Source organism: Anabas testudineus, chromosome 23 (assembly GCF_900324465.2).
Source record: "Anabas testudineus chromosome 23, fAnaTes1.2, whole genome shotgun sequence".
NCBI lineage: Eukaryota > Metazoa > Chordata > Actinopteri > Anabantiformes > Anabantidae > Anabas > Anabas testudineus.
The window spans coordinates 2,960,150-2,975,172 of NC_046631.1; the positions used below are offsets into that span (position 1 = coordinate 2,960,150).

The 15,023-nt window shown below is 42.0% G+C and overlaps 1 protein-coding gene across 3 annotated transcripts; it reads right to left on the reverse strand.

The window, feature by feature from the left end:
- Positions 1-38: 38 nt before the first annotated feature.
- scaf11 (SR-related CTD-associated factor 11) lies at positions 39-13,349 on the reverse strand. 3 transcript variants are annotated; one of them, XM_026362633.1, is made up of 15 exons: positions 13,170-13,349; positions 8,509-8,555; positions 6,991-7,136; positions 6,585-6,662; positions 6,354-6,433; positions 6,069-6,148; positions 5,942-5,979; positions 5,783-5,850; positions 5,470-5,586; positions 5,087-5,187; positions 2,644-4,893; positions 1,860-2,191; positions 1,573-1,743; positions 1,336-1,455; positions 39-888 (listed from the first exon to the last, which is right to left on the reverse strand). In XM_026362633.1, exons 2-15 carry the CDS (start codon positions 8,525-8,527, stop codon positions 793-795), a joined length of 3,696 nt encoding a protein of 1,231 aa, XP_026218418.1. In that variant the 5' UTR covers positions 8,528-8,555; positions 13,170-13,349; the 3' UTR covers positions 39-792. The 3 variants fall into 3 exon arrangements, with proteins under 3 accessions (XP_026218418.1, XP_026218419.1, XP_026218417.1); XM_026362634.1 differs by having other exon boundaries at positions 1,573-1,728; positions 6,585-6,668; XM_026362632.1 differs by having other exon boundaries at positions 6,585-6,668.
- Positions 13,350-15,023: the final 1,674 nt, after the last annotated feature.

Below are 15,023 nucleotides of genomic sequence, written 5' to 3' on the forward strand. Positions count from 1 at the left end.
CGTCTTCCAGAGAAGGCATCCGACAAACACACAGCACATCAGGAAGCAGCTAATTTATTTTCAACTACTTTCTGGATGCTTTACACAGTTCATGTTCACGCATTAACATTTATTACACATTCAGGTAGGGTGGTGGGGTTCAATTCACCTGATCTGCCCACCCCAGTACCTGCACTTTACATTACACACTCACTGCTGATTGGCCACCCCACACTGGGTCTCCTCAACCAATCAGGGCCCTGATTACAATTAGACTCGTCAGATTCCAGCCCGTCATCGGGCCACCGAGATTAATAAAGGCAATGCACCGTTTATTTTTAAACTATGCTTTCATCTATAATATTAGATAATATTTTAAAAAAACATTAACAATATTTAATTCATAAGCTATGCAATCAGGATGCCATAGAAGAGAAAATCATCGTACAAGCGGGCACTCAGGGAGAGACTCTCCACTACGTGAGCTGACGTCATTCACTGAGCATTGCATGTTTAATATCAACCACCCCCCCCCTCGCTTCTTACAGTAGTTCCCAAGTCGCACGATCTATGCAAAATAAAGGGCTCTTGCATTACAATTTCTGATTGTGTCATTCTTTTTCTAACAAAATATGAAAATCTATAGAAAAACAAAAATCATCATTCAATAAAAGGTAGAGATATCAAAAAAAAAAAAAAAGAAAGAAAAGAAAAAGAAAATGTTGGCTCTCCGTCATCTTTCAGTTTGGAGGCCAGACTCCAGCTAGAGGAAATTGCACTTGAGCAGCTGAATGGGCCTTTGAGGGCGCAGGTTCATTTTTTGCGGGCGTGTTTGTACTTGTCCACGTAGGCCTTCACCAGGTTGGCCACCTTACTGGAGTTCACCTCACCACTCTTGCTGTGACACACCTGAGGAAAGAGGTACGTCAACTAAAAGATTCTCATTACCAAGCTAGGTTGGCTTAGCTCTCATCTCAACTCTCTTCCCTTCTAGTGGGAACATGATCTTACACACACCCTATGGCAACAAAAGTGTTACCATACACTTCAATATCATCTTCAATATGGGCCATATGTAAAATAACACTACTATTGATGTATGACTGATGCATGAGTGACTGTTCAATAACTAACAATACTGGCATGACTGTTACTACTGTAATAATCCTTGCTAATGCCCAGCACAGGATACTTTTCTCATTCATATTACTCATATACTCGTTAGCAGAATTCATGATAAAAGCTACTATAGATGTATGAGCACAAAAAGTGTCACCACGTTCCTGAATTAACCACTTTCGTCCTAAGCTAAATGATTAAGATTACAAACTAAGCACTAGGCTATCCAGTGGTTACCTTCTCTACTGCTTTCCGGACAATCTCCTTGTATTCCTCCTTGGTGATTTCCTTCTTTTGGTAATAAGGTTTGATGGCTGTCTTCACTTCATTTATAGCTTTCTCTTGGATTTGTTGTTTCTACAACAGGAAGAGGAAGTCAAACAGTTGAAAAACTGACAAAATGAATGCAAGCAAGTCACTTTCTTAATAGTAGTTATTGATAGAGTGGCATGTAGACTGAGGACTGCAAGTTACCTTTTCTTTTTTGGAGCTGTCAGCCTGAGCCTTGTTATGGCCGGTTTGAGTTGTTGATGATGGCAGCACCTGACTTGATGCTGGCTGGCCCTGTGTCACTGCAGCAATACCAGCTTTGGTAGGGGTGGGAAGCAGGGCAGGTTTCCCATAACCCACGATGGTACTGGCCATCTAAGAAAATGAAAATAGGCTTTGTGGGAAACCTTTTTATTTGAAATGGACCTATTCTTAAAGCCAGTTTGGAGATGAATCCTATAATGTCCTGTCTGTATTTCTGTTTACCATACCTGAGTGGTGTGACCATCAGGCTGAGCTGCTACTGTCTGGCTGCCTTGCTGCATGGGTGGAGGTGGTGGGGGAGGTGGCGGGAGGCCCTGAGGGCCGACGGCGGGGATCTGAAGCAGTGGCACGGCAGGGTGGAGGTGCACGGGAACCTGAGGAGGCATGGCGTACGGTGCTGCGGGCTGCAAGCTGACTGGCAGGGCTCCTCGTGGGCCTTGCATGTGGTAGTGATGCGTAAGAACATTCAGCTGAGGGGGGTGAGGGGGAATCACGTTCATTACTGTCACAGGAGCATTACCTGGGACTGCCTGCGGAGGCGGCTCGCTTTTAGGAGGATCTGTTAAGTAAAAAACAAAATTAAGAAACTGTCAGAAAGAACTTTAATGAAAGCTAACTTAAGTTATTTTGGACAGGCAGTGTAGTACAGCTGATTTAAAGTGTATATAGGTATGGCAACATTAATTTAACTGATAAATGCTGATAATCTGAAAAGACACTACACAGTAAATAGAAAATCAACTGAACAAGCAATACTTTTTTTCAAAATTGTTGTGCCGTTACACCAAATGAGGCTTCAAAGGAATACATTTACGTCAGTGAAAGTTTCCTGTGGTTTGTTTTTTGCCCATTCTTAGTTGAAACACAGCTACACTAAAATTATCCTCCTCTCCAAGCATCAAAGAGAAGTTTAATCCTAAACACCATGACTCCTGCTCATACTTTAGAGACTGACTGATGGGATTTAGTTTTTCCTCAAACAGAAACTGTGTTTTTTTCAAGAGGACTAACCTGCTGCCGCTGGTTGTTGCTCCTCTTCTTGCCTGTTCCAGCCTCCTGGCCCTCCTCTCTCCCTCTTGGAGTAATAGTCCTGAACGTCTGCAGGTAGTGTCCTCCTGACAGCCCAGCTAGATGCAGAGGACCACCCTGACCGGTCGAGCATAGAGTCGCCTTGCTCCGACTCTTTCCTCCGACCTCCTCCCCGGTTTTCGTTGAAGCGGCTGTACGAGTCATTACCTGAATTGTTGCCTGTACCTGAGAAGTTGTTTCTGGGCTGCCAGCGGTTGTCGGTTGCCTCCTCCTGCTGGCTGTAGAAGCTTCGGTTGCTGCCTCCGCCCCGCCCTGCACCTCTGCTGCGTTCAAACCCTCCACGGCCCCCGCGGCCCCGTGGCTCTACCCTGCTCCCACCACTGTTGCGGTGGTCTTCCCAGCGTGAGCTGCCACTGAAGCTCAAATCCCGGTTCCTGGCCTCAGATTCACGAGTCTTTTCTGTAACCCAGTCAGGATTATCTGACCAGCCCTGGCGATCAGGGGAAGTTTCAGTAGGCACACCATTTTCAAAGCGGCCAGCGCCTCCATGATACTTTCTTCCCTCGGCACCAGTAGCACTACCCTGCCCAGACCTCCAACCACTCCTACGGTCCTTCCACTGAGGAGACTGCTCTCTGGAAGCTGGCCGTTCAGGGCTGGGCCCTCTTCTGTAGGACCTTGTTCTGGATCTAGACCTAGACCGGGAGTGAGACCTTGACCTAGAGCGACTCCTGGATCGCCTAGATCTCCTCCTGTCACGACTACGATCCCTCCTAGAATGATCTCTTTCACTGTCCCGGTCCCTGACTCTGTCTCTGCTGCGGGCCCGAGAAGAGCGGCTTGAGGGTGGACTGCTGTCGCGTTCTCTAGAACGTGAACGTGAGCGCCTGGATGAATCTCGCTTCGAGTCTCTCTTTGGGGACCAGGTGGAGGTTGGGGAGTGGAAGCGAGAGCGCCGCTGCCTACCATTCTTCCTCTCTTGGCTCTTTTCTCTATCCTGTTGGTCCTTGCAGCTCTCATCCTCGGTGACTTGCCTTTTAGCAACAAGAGGTTCTGCAGCAGATGGGTCACCACTGTCCTTTGGTAGCTCCAAAATGGGATGGTTACCATGCTCACTCATGGGTGAACTGCAGTCCATAGGGACAACTTTAGTGTCATCCCTGGATGGACTATCATCCTTGGTTCCTTCCCCAGCTGATGATTCTTCTGATACGAGCGTTTTTACATCAGTGCTCTGAGAAGCTTTTCTTTCTTGGTCAGCTACATTTTCCTCTGAATCTCCAGCAGTGGGAGAACCAAGTTGCGACAGGCTCCCATGTGACTGAGCCTTCACTTCCCTTGCAGAATCTTCACTGTTTGCCTCCTCTGACTCTGCACAAATGTCCATATTATCATCCTGCTCAGTTTGCTCATTACAGTGTGGGGACATCAGGTCCTCCATAAAAGCATTCTGAGAGTCAGAAGGTGATAGTGAATTCCTTTCGTGAGAGTCCTTGTCTCCAGAGGAAGCTGGGCTAGCTGGCTCCTGTTCCTCTCCTTTGCTGTGCTTGTCCCCGGAACATAAAAAAGGACTGTTGGCAGCTGAATCTGCAGGGGAAGAGAGGTTATCTCCCTCATCTGGTTTGTTTTCTTGTTCATGTTCATTAGATTGTTCCTGAGTGTCACCGTCGCTGTCCTGTCCCGCACTGTTACTCAGACCTTCTGCACCACCTAGCTCATCAGCAGAATTGAAGTCATCCTGATCTTCATTGAGGCTCCCTTCAGCATCAGAATGCTGCTGAACAGAGTTGTTTGTATGTCGTTGTGTTTCGCTTTCCTCCTCCTCCTCCTCCTCGTCGTCTATGTTGTCACCTCTGTCACTTTCTTCCCCCTCCTCACTTGCTGCTGGGCTGCTAACAACATCAGGAGATCGTTTTTTCCTTGCTGTAGCTTTCCTTTTTCCGCTGGCCTTTCGATTCGTTACCCGTTTGCCCTTCCTCTTGGCTGGCACCTGAGAAGTCTTGCCTGTATCGGTGGACTGGTTGGTAGCCGAGTCACAGTCTGATGAACTAGACTGATGTGGCGATGAGGCGTCAGATAAAGGGGTCTCTTCCTGGGTTTTACTGTTGCGTCCAGATCGTCTGGATGGAGGAGACTCTGCCTCTTTGGTGGGAGCTTTGGAGGTTGAGGCTCGGCCACCTCGCTTCTCACCATCTTTGGGACATGTGATGGCGCAAACAACACCCTGAAACACTGTGAAGGCAGAAACTATATGAAACAACTCCAAAGCATGTGCATATACAAATACATATTTTATATACAGTGGCAAAAAAAACTTTGTGAACCTTGGGATTTCATAGTTTTCTGCATTAATTTGTCAAAAATTGACAAATTGCGTAACAATCTTAAGACCTGCTATTATCATAGAATTAACACAGTTACTCACCAAAGTGGCCGGGCCTCAACAGTGTGCTGGAGGTAAAGGGAGATGAACAGTGTCCAGATGATAGCAGGCTGTGGTTCCAACTAGTGGGATTGAAATGTTGCCTGAAAAACCAGCAAAATGAGCATTGTCAGATTTTACAACTGAATTAGTAATCTAGTCTAAAGTGCATGCCTGACAACTGGAAAGGACAAACCAACCCAAAAATTCCTACCACTTTCTACTACTAAAGTACTGTGTCTTGCAAAAGACAAAGTTCCTTTGACGTAAAATCAGAATAAATTACTTGTCCTCTACAAATGTTACAAACTGAGAGCTGGGAGACGAAGATAGATTAAATAAGTGAGACAATCGAACACATCAGTAGTCAGTTTGGGCTTAATTACCTTATGATGCCGTCCATAGGGACAGGCGCAGCAGGAGAAAGCCACGGACAGTCCTGCACCCGTGGTTTACAATGTTGGAGCTCAGTGTCATATGGTATGTCCTCCGTCACCCAAACACTGGAGGATAATCACAACAAATAGTTATATGTAAAGCATTTTTTGAACGTGAAAGCAATGCATGTAACTGTCTTACAACAAATGTAAGACACTGAATCATTCCAATACTAATTGTTCCAGATGTTCACAACAAGCATATTACCGAATGTCATAATTCACTGTAATGTAATCATTTATCAACTAACATGTGACTTACACATCTTGTATTGATGTTATTGAGACACATGGAGACGGTGACCATGTGCAGCACTCAGTTCCTCTCACCTGAAGAAAATCCATCAGACACTGAAAATAAATAATACTGATACAGGCACGAAATAATTAAAGAAGTTAAAATAAATGAATACACACACACCTTCTTTCTGCTTAATGAAGATGGGTCCTCATCGTTACCTGGAAAAAGACATTTATAGACCGTTAGAAAGACCTTGATTAATAATAATAATAATGCCTTTCCGGAGGAGAAGAGTTTTAAAACATACATTTCCTCACAAGTCCTTTTGTTTTGGTATCCGCTGTCCTCTCCACTTTTTGCCGTCTCATTCTTCGTGCAGGTTTATTTCTACAGAGAAAACACCTAAATAGTCTTAGAACTGGTTTTCAAAGTAGATGGTTTCATAGTCAAACAATTCTCAATAAAAAAATTAAGAATTTGAAACTACTCAATCATGCTTCCCTGACTAGACAAGGAGATTTCAATATTGAGTCGCTCTCACCATGTCCTTTGAAAGTGAACATGTAAAACTTCTTTAAAAACTGACTCTTACTTGAGACAGACTTTTTGTTCAGGGTTTCTACAGCAGCAACTTTCAGCTTCGGGTTTATTTGCTTGTCTCTTCACAGGAACCTGAAAACAATGACAGAAGCTTAGGAGAGGGGACACTTGCTTTATAGAAGAGGTCATTTCAGCTAAATAGAATTTTGATAAGGAAAGAAAACACAGGAGCAAATGTCCTCAACCCTGACAGAAGAAAACTCTTTATATAAACTAGACTGACCTGCACGCAACTTAGATCCCCGTCCCATCTGTAAACATTACTGAAAGGTCTTCTGTCCACCGGGCAGGAAGGAGCCATCTGCAACTTCAGTTAACAGGCCAAACATTGTTAACATTCCTATGTACCAGTAAGACGCGCATTGATTCAAACATAAAACACTGACATCAGTGCAGTGGTTTGTTGTTATGAGTCGATACAGATTACTAAGGATTCTGTGTTAACGCAGAACAAAGCATTTTTATGCTCACTGTGTTTAGAAATTTCACGCTTCTGTAAGCCTCTTACACATGGTACATCCTAATATATAGTGATAAAAAGACTCAAGTGTAAATTGGTAAAATACCACATTTCAGCAGTTGTACTTTATAATGAGTTATGAGTTTAGTGTAGCAGCACTGATTGTCACCTCTGCCCACGTAAGGAGGCATTTAAGGCAGAAGACATGGCAGCAGCTGTCAGGCATAGCAAGCTCGCCTCCAGCCAGGACACCCAGACAGATGGGACATCTCTCTGCCTCCTCAGCATCCATCCCATCAGGCGGGGCCTGGCCACCTGAAGACAAATTTATTTATGAATCAGACTGGATTGTTCTGATGTGGGAACACCGAAAGGGTCTACTGAGAATAAAGTTGGTATAGTTAGATATGTAGGGATGTTTGGATATTTGCACACACTACACAAACAGAATCTGCACAGGCAGAACATTTTTGGTACATGGTACATTTAGAGTGACAAGAAAAAATATGTGAACCCTTTGGGATTACGTGGAACTTTGCATGAAATGGTCATCAAATTGGCTTTAATCTTCATCATTTTTTTTATACAGTGGCAAGTAAAACTTTGTGAACCTTGGAATTTCATAGTTTTCTGGATTAATTTGTCATAAAATGTGCTCTGATCTTCATCTAACTCACAACAATAGAAAAACACAGTCTGCTGAAAATAATACTACACAAACATTGTATGTTTTCATGCTTTTATTGAACATAACTTGTAAACATTTCCTGTAAACGTTTCCTGTAGTTGCAGATCAGACCTGCACAATGATGCTCCCTCCGCCATGTTTTACAGTGGGGATGAGGTTTTGATGTTGGTGTGCTGTGCCTTTTTTTCCTCCACACATTATGTTGTGTGATTTTTCCAAACAACTCAATTTTGGTTTCATCTGTCCACAGAATATCTTGCCAGTAGTGCTGTGGAACATCCAGGTGCTCTTTTGCAAACTTCAAACATGCTGCAATATTTTTTTGGACAGCAATGGCTTCCTCCGTGGTGTCCTCCCATGTACTCAATTCGTGTTTAATGTTTTCCTTTTTGTAGATGTGTCAACAAAAATGTTAGCATGTGCCAGAGATTTCTGTAAGTCTTTAGCTGACACTCTAGGATTCTTCTTTACCTCATTCAGTCATCTTTACAGGGTGACCACACCTAGGGAAAGCAGCAATAGTGCTGAACTTTCTCCATTTGTAGACAGTCTGTCTTACTGTGGACACATGAACATCAAGACTTTTAGAGATACTTTTGTAACCCTTTTCAGCTTCATGCAAGTCAACAATTCTTGATCCAATATCATCGCACTGATTGGACTCAAGGTTGGCTCACTCCTGGCTCCAATTAGCTTTTGAAGAAGTCATTAGGCTCACATTTTTCCACCCTGCACTGTGAATGTTTACATGTTATATTCAATAAAACATGAAAACATATAATGTTTGTGTACTATTATTTTAAGCAGAATGTTTTTTTTCTATTGTTGTGACTTAGATGAAGATCGGAGCACATGACCAATTTATGCAAGGTCCCACGTAATCCCAAAGGGTTCACATACTTTTTCTTCCCACTGTATTTATATTAATCTTTAGCAAGTGACTACTACACTGCAGAAAATGTGAGGCCTAAAGCATGACTGTGCTGTGCAAAGTCTTACCACTTCCAGCTCCAGTCATGTCCAGCCCCAGGCTGTCCTGTTCACCACTACAACACAGAGAAAAAGGAGGAGATTTGAGATTAAAGAACTGATAATACAAAAGAGATGAGAACAGCCGATAAGATAAACCGGTTTTCTTAACATAACATTTAAAGTGATTTGAAAACTGTCAGATGGGTTTTTATTTCCCAGTGTTGACAACATTTACTTAATCACTCATAAACAAGAACATAAACAATATTATTTTATTTTGATTATTATATTTTATGTGTAATGATTTATGTGTGTATCTAACCCTCTGCTCAGATGACTGGTCACTCCCTTCCAACTGCTCCAGCAAATTATTAAAGTAAAACAATCTCCCCACATACACAGATTCCTCCATGACTGAGCCACAAAACTAAAGAGTACTACTCAGACAACAGAACTCCACTGTACTACAGAGGACTACAACTGATAACGAAATGAACATTTACAGATTTCCGCAAACTCATTCATAATCAAAAACAGAAATCCATCATTCACAAATCGCATTCAGCCTAATGTGTCCCTGCTGCTTAAACAATCCCCTTAAAATGACCAACCAGCATGCCTTGCCATGGGGACTGTATTAGTAGTGGCTGGTTTTAGCATAGTCATTGTAGTTTCACTAAAAAGCTTACATTTTTGTCTCATCATACTAAACAATCATTTTTCTCCTGCTCTCAGAGACCTTTAAGGGCAATTTGTAAAACTCAGAGCAGATTGGTATATGCCTTTCAGTAAAAGTGGCTTCTGTCTATCAACTATACCCTAAAGGCCTAAATGAATGGAGTGTTACTAAGACAAGTGTCCAACCAGCAGGTTCACATTTCTCTGCAGAGGACCTCAAAACATCTGTTAGTGTTTTTTCAGCAGATAGCTACGCTACAGTTATGTCGTTCTTGAATCAATAAATGTTTCAAAAACATATCTGCTCTGACAAGAATAAGGTGCCATGGAAATAGGCTGAGTGTGTATTAAGATAATCCTACCCACGGATTTACTGATTTTAGATTTACTTCTATGAATTAGATAATTCCAATATGCAGAAAAGAAATACCACAGTACCAAAGTTGTGGGCACAGCTTCCCATTCAATTGTTTTTATTATGATTATTTTCTAACTGTACATTAATACTGTTTACATTAAAACTATGATGTAAAACACAGTAAGCAAAAATGTATTGGTGCTAAATGACATGATTCTTTGGAGTAGTCTCTTTTTGCTTTAACAACAGCTTAGTACACTGTTAGTAATGTCATTACCATCTTCATTGGTTGGTCAAGTGGATTAGTTTTCAATTGTGTGCAAAGTGCATTCCTTGTCAAAATTTGAGGGGCTTTCATACAACAGCACCACTGCAGTGTGATACTCCAATGACTAATAATGACAATGACTTGCACTGGGCCACAGCAGTTTGTCACAGAGTTTCCATGTATAATTTTATTACAGAAAACCTTGAAAACTGACACTTGATCTGTGCCCAACAGCCAGCGTAACACAAATACAGATAAAGTCCCTTTACCTGTATTTTTGCCTTCTTAATGTGTTTGAGACAACCACTTGTCTTGTGTTGGGCTGAGGTGGCAGTGTTTTCCATACATTCATTCCTTTGTAGCAAAGTCCTTCCCGCTGAGGTGGAGCTATTTATTTCAGCTTTACTGTAGACTATAACTTTTGTTCACATATTGTTACTCCCTCTTTAGCTTCATATGAATACTTATGTTGTTAATTCTTTAACTCTGACGTCAAGTTTGTTCCCTCAAACACAACAAGAAATAAAATTCGTTTCCCCTTCATTTGAATGTCAAACGAGTGACAAACTGAGCTCAACTCCTTGTCTCAGTGTTCGGATGGCCTGCATGGCTGTCTAAAGGAAAAGCAGCCAACAAGTGTCCGCATACAGTGGTGTGAAAGTGTTTGCCCCCTTACTGATTTCTTAATTGTTTTTGCATATTTGTCACACTTTAATGTGTCTAATCATCAAACTAATTTAATTATTAGTCAAAGATAACACAAGTAAACACATCATGCAGTTTTTAAATGAAGGTTTTTATTATTAAGGGTAAAATAAATCAAAAACTACATTGCCCTGTGTGGAAAATGTGTTTCCCCCCTAAACCTATTAACTGGTTGGGCCACCCTTAACAGCAACAACTGCAATCAAGCATTTGATAACTTGCAATGAGTCTTTTACAGCGTTGTGGAGGAAGCTTGGCCCACTCATCTTTTCAATTGTTGTAATTCAGCCACACTGGAGGGTTTTTGAGCATGAACCGCCTTTTTAAGGTCACACCACAGCATCTCAATTGGATTCAGGTCAGGACTTTGACTATGCCACTCCAAAGTCTTCATTTTGTTTTACTTCAGCCATTCAGAAGTGGACTTGCTGGTGTGCTTTGGATTATTGTCCTGCTGCAGAATCCAAGTTTGCTTCAGCTTGAGGTCACGAACAGATGGCCGGACATTCTCCTTCAGGATATTTTGGTACACAGCAGAATTCATGGTTACATTTATCACAGCAAGTCTTCCAGGTCCTGACGCAGCAAAACAGCCCCAGACCATCACACTACCACCGCCATATTTTCCTGTTGGTATGATGTTCTTTTTCTGAAATGCAGTGTTACTTTTATGCCTCACATAATGGGACACACACCTTCCAAAAAGTTCAACTTTTGTCTCATCAGTCGACAGAGTATTTTCTCAAAAGTCTTGAGGATCATCAAGATGTTTTCTGGCAAAACTGAGATGAGCCTTTATGTTCTTTTTGCTCAGCAGTGGTTTTCGTCTTAGACCTCTGCCATGCAAACCATTTTTGCCCAGTCTCTTTCTTATGGTGGAGTCATATACACTCACCTTAATTGAAGCAAGTGAGGCCTGCAGTTCTTTGGCCGTTGTTATGGGGTCTTTTGTGACCTCTTGGATGATTTGTTGCTGCGCTCTTGGGGCAATTGTGATCGGCAAGCCACTCCTGGCTCCTGGTGAAGGTTCTTCACTGTTCCATGTTTTTGCCATTTGTAGATAATGGCTCTTACTGTGGTTCACTGCAGTGCCAAAGCTTTAGAAATGGCTTTACAACCTTTTCCAGACTGTTTTTGAATGTCTTTGGATCTTGGCATGATGTCTAGCTTTTGAGGATATTTTGGTCTACTTTACTTTGTCAGGCAGGTTCTATATAAGTGATTTGAGCTCAGGTGTGACGAACCAGAGTTAAGATATATTTTAACTTCACACAGGGCAATGTAGTTTTTGATTTGTTTTACCCATAACAATAAAAACCTTTATTTAAAAACTGCATGATGTGTTTACTTGTGTTATCTTTGACTAATAATTAAATTAGTTTGATGATCAGACACATTAAAGTGCAGCAAACATGCAAAAAAAATAAGGAATCAGTAAGGGGGCAAACACTTTCACACAACTGTATGTGGTAACTCCCTCAAGACTGGATAGGTTTTCCAGGTGACACCTTATGAAGCTGGTTGGGAGAAAGCCAACTGTGTGCAATGCTGTTATGAAAGCAAAAATAGCTACTTTAAAATGTACTTTGAAATACTTTCTTTGCCCACATTACTCAATACATATTGTTTTATAATTTTGATTTATTCTGTATTAATCTACAATGCACAACAGAACAACAACCTGTGAATGAGATGGTGTGTACAAACTTCTGAAAGGTGCTATATGACAACTAATCTACATAAGCAGATTGTGAAAATCTCTGCCAGTTTCAGAACTGTTTTTTACTTTTCAAACTTCGTGTGAAAAGTTAAAGAAACAAAAAAATAAACAGGAGTGAAAGTGAAATATGCTTTCGCTGGATACTGACTCACTTCGTTTGGCAACAGTGTCAAACCAGAGGCCTAAAACCAATACAGGCTGCAACTGGCTAAAATATGGGATCACATTAGGTCTGAGTTCTCTTTCACTTTGTTTTTAAGGCTTTAACATCCAAATCTTCAATCGTAGTCTTCTACAAACGTTGGGTTAGTGTGCAACCTAGGGCTCATTTATGAAACTAAATCAGGTCAAGGCAGTCTTGTACTCAGACAGTAATTTTACAGATATTCGGCTTACTTTAACAACACTCATTTAGCACCACCGGCTAACTTGTCAACCTGAGAGCTTCAATCAAGCGTTAGCCCAACCTAACGCCAGGTTAATCCCTTCTGTTAATGGATCCTAATTCGTTAACTTGCCTTAAAAGTGGTACCCGATGCAACTAACTGCTGATTAAGTTGGCAGCCGGACACTTGTGAATGTTTTTCCGCTGTTTTATTCCTACACGGCCTGGCTGCTGGACATACACAATTAGCACCAACTTGATCAACCAGTGCCAACGCGACGCTGACAACACGGTTGTTGTTTGTTAGCTAGCCAACTATTGCTAGCTAAAAACACGGCTACCTGAGAGCTAGCTGGCTCCTGTTAGCACGGCTGCAAACGTGGCTAAATAGTGTCTAATATTAGCTACGACGATTGCACTGAAGGTCATAAGTTAGCTAGCCAGCTAGCTAACAACAAGCGAACTTAGCTCAGCGCTAGCTAGCTAGCCGCTTTGAACAACAGCACCTGCTTACGTCGTCGTTAGCCTGGTAGCAGTTAGCCCTAGTTACCTTGCGGCAAGTGTCATTACTCACCTTTAAGAGCACCTGCAGCTGGGTTACACCTAGTAAACTGTTTTAGAGTCCAACCCGCTCCTATGAAATGCAGACGAATCGCTCTATCCGGGGATTGTTTGGGCTAAAAACGGAGCGTAGCTTTGAGAAAGTCTCAGCCACATGTCTCGCGGTCTGGCTGAAAGTTGGTCCAGCTGGAGCCCCCTGCCGGAACCGTCCGGTACAGCAGAGCGGAGTTCACTTATCCATGTGGTGGCATTCCCATTACAGAGCAACAGCAGCAACAGGTAGCAGAGCCTCCAACATCAGCTGTCATCAGCTTCCACTGCTTTCAACTGATGTGGATCTGACAATGCATTTGCTAATCAAATATGTATTAAGCATCTAGAAGTGGGCCAATCAGTATTGTGCAGAGCGTCCTTCACACCTCTCTCGAACCACCTGTCTTCTCTGTCCAGTATGCAAACATCATTGACGAGACATGTTGGACAGAGAAGACAAGTGGTTTGAGAGAGGTGTAAGGCTAAGGTAAAAACATGTTTGAAGACAAGGTCAACAGATGGGTTGATTTATTCTATTTTGCACGAGGAAGAACATCTTAGATTGAAAAGTCAGTTGAGTCCACATAGACTGAATGAGCTCGCACACATCTGTTGCAAAGAGAAGAAAAGAAAAATAATGTGAGGCTGGGGAGGTTTTGTCTTATATAAACATCAGTGCTCACTGCCCTTCAGTGGCTACAGCAAGGAACTGCAACATCAACACATTCATGACTAACCTGAAGCAGTATTTTTACTACAGCTACTAGTAACATCCATAAGTACATCACACTTGTTACATCATTATTACAAACAAGAGTAACAGATTATGCATAGTATTAATAACCGTTTGGAGAGTATGCCATCATGTGAGTGGGTGTTCACTGCCTTCCAGTGGCCATACTTATTAACAGCATGAGCACAAGTGAGAAATGACTGCACAGAGTCAAGAGTTAATGAGCTTTTCTGTCACTGCTGCCTTACTGAAGAATTGATGTAGAATCATAATTGCTCAATGCTGAGCAAAGATCGCAGAGAGAAATTACAGTACGAGGCAAAAAAAGGTCAAATGTAGTAACAATTCCAATAAATCTAATAGATCTAATCTAATATTATCAGTAAGACCTGTGCTTTATTACCTCATGTGAGAATTGTTACACTGTGAAAAAGGACTATTGCAAGTTCTCAGAATTGATTTGACTTTTTTTAGTGAGCTTTGGCTTTTAAGCGGACACACACCGAAATACACACCTCTGTGTGCAACTGCAAAAAAAAAAAACAAAAAACGCCACAGCGATGAGCAGCGAACAAAAAAGAAAGTACACAAGCAGCTGAGATTAGCTTTTAAGCAGCAGCACAGTGTGACAGCGAGCCGTCCTTTTGATTAATGCAGGAAGTTCTATGCAATGTGAGATTAAGCGCAAAATATGTTTTGGGAGCTGTGGGAAGTGGAGCGCTTGGCAAAGTCATTAACAATTCAATTAGGTTGAAAGGAACGAGCCAAAAGAAAAGTGTCCAGTGGTTAAACAGAACAAAAGGATGAACTTGCCAGCAAATGGAGCTTGTTAGGTTATATCAGACAAGAGGCTGTTTGAAGTCCCAGCTACCAACCATGAAAACGGAGTGTGTTAAATACAGTAGCATCTGTTCAGGTGTCTCTCATTGAACACACAGCACAGGGAGCCATCACGAATACAGACTCATCCTCTGTTGGTGGAGTTTATACTCTTATACGCTTTTTATTTACTAGACACACATCTGATGAATCCATGCTCCAAACGTGAATTTAAAGTATATATATATGTTATTATATGTTGAAGTTAAATTTGTGCATGTG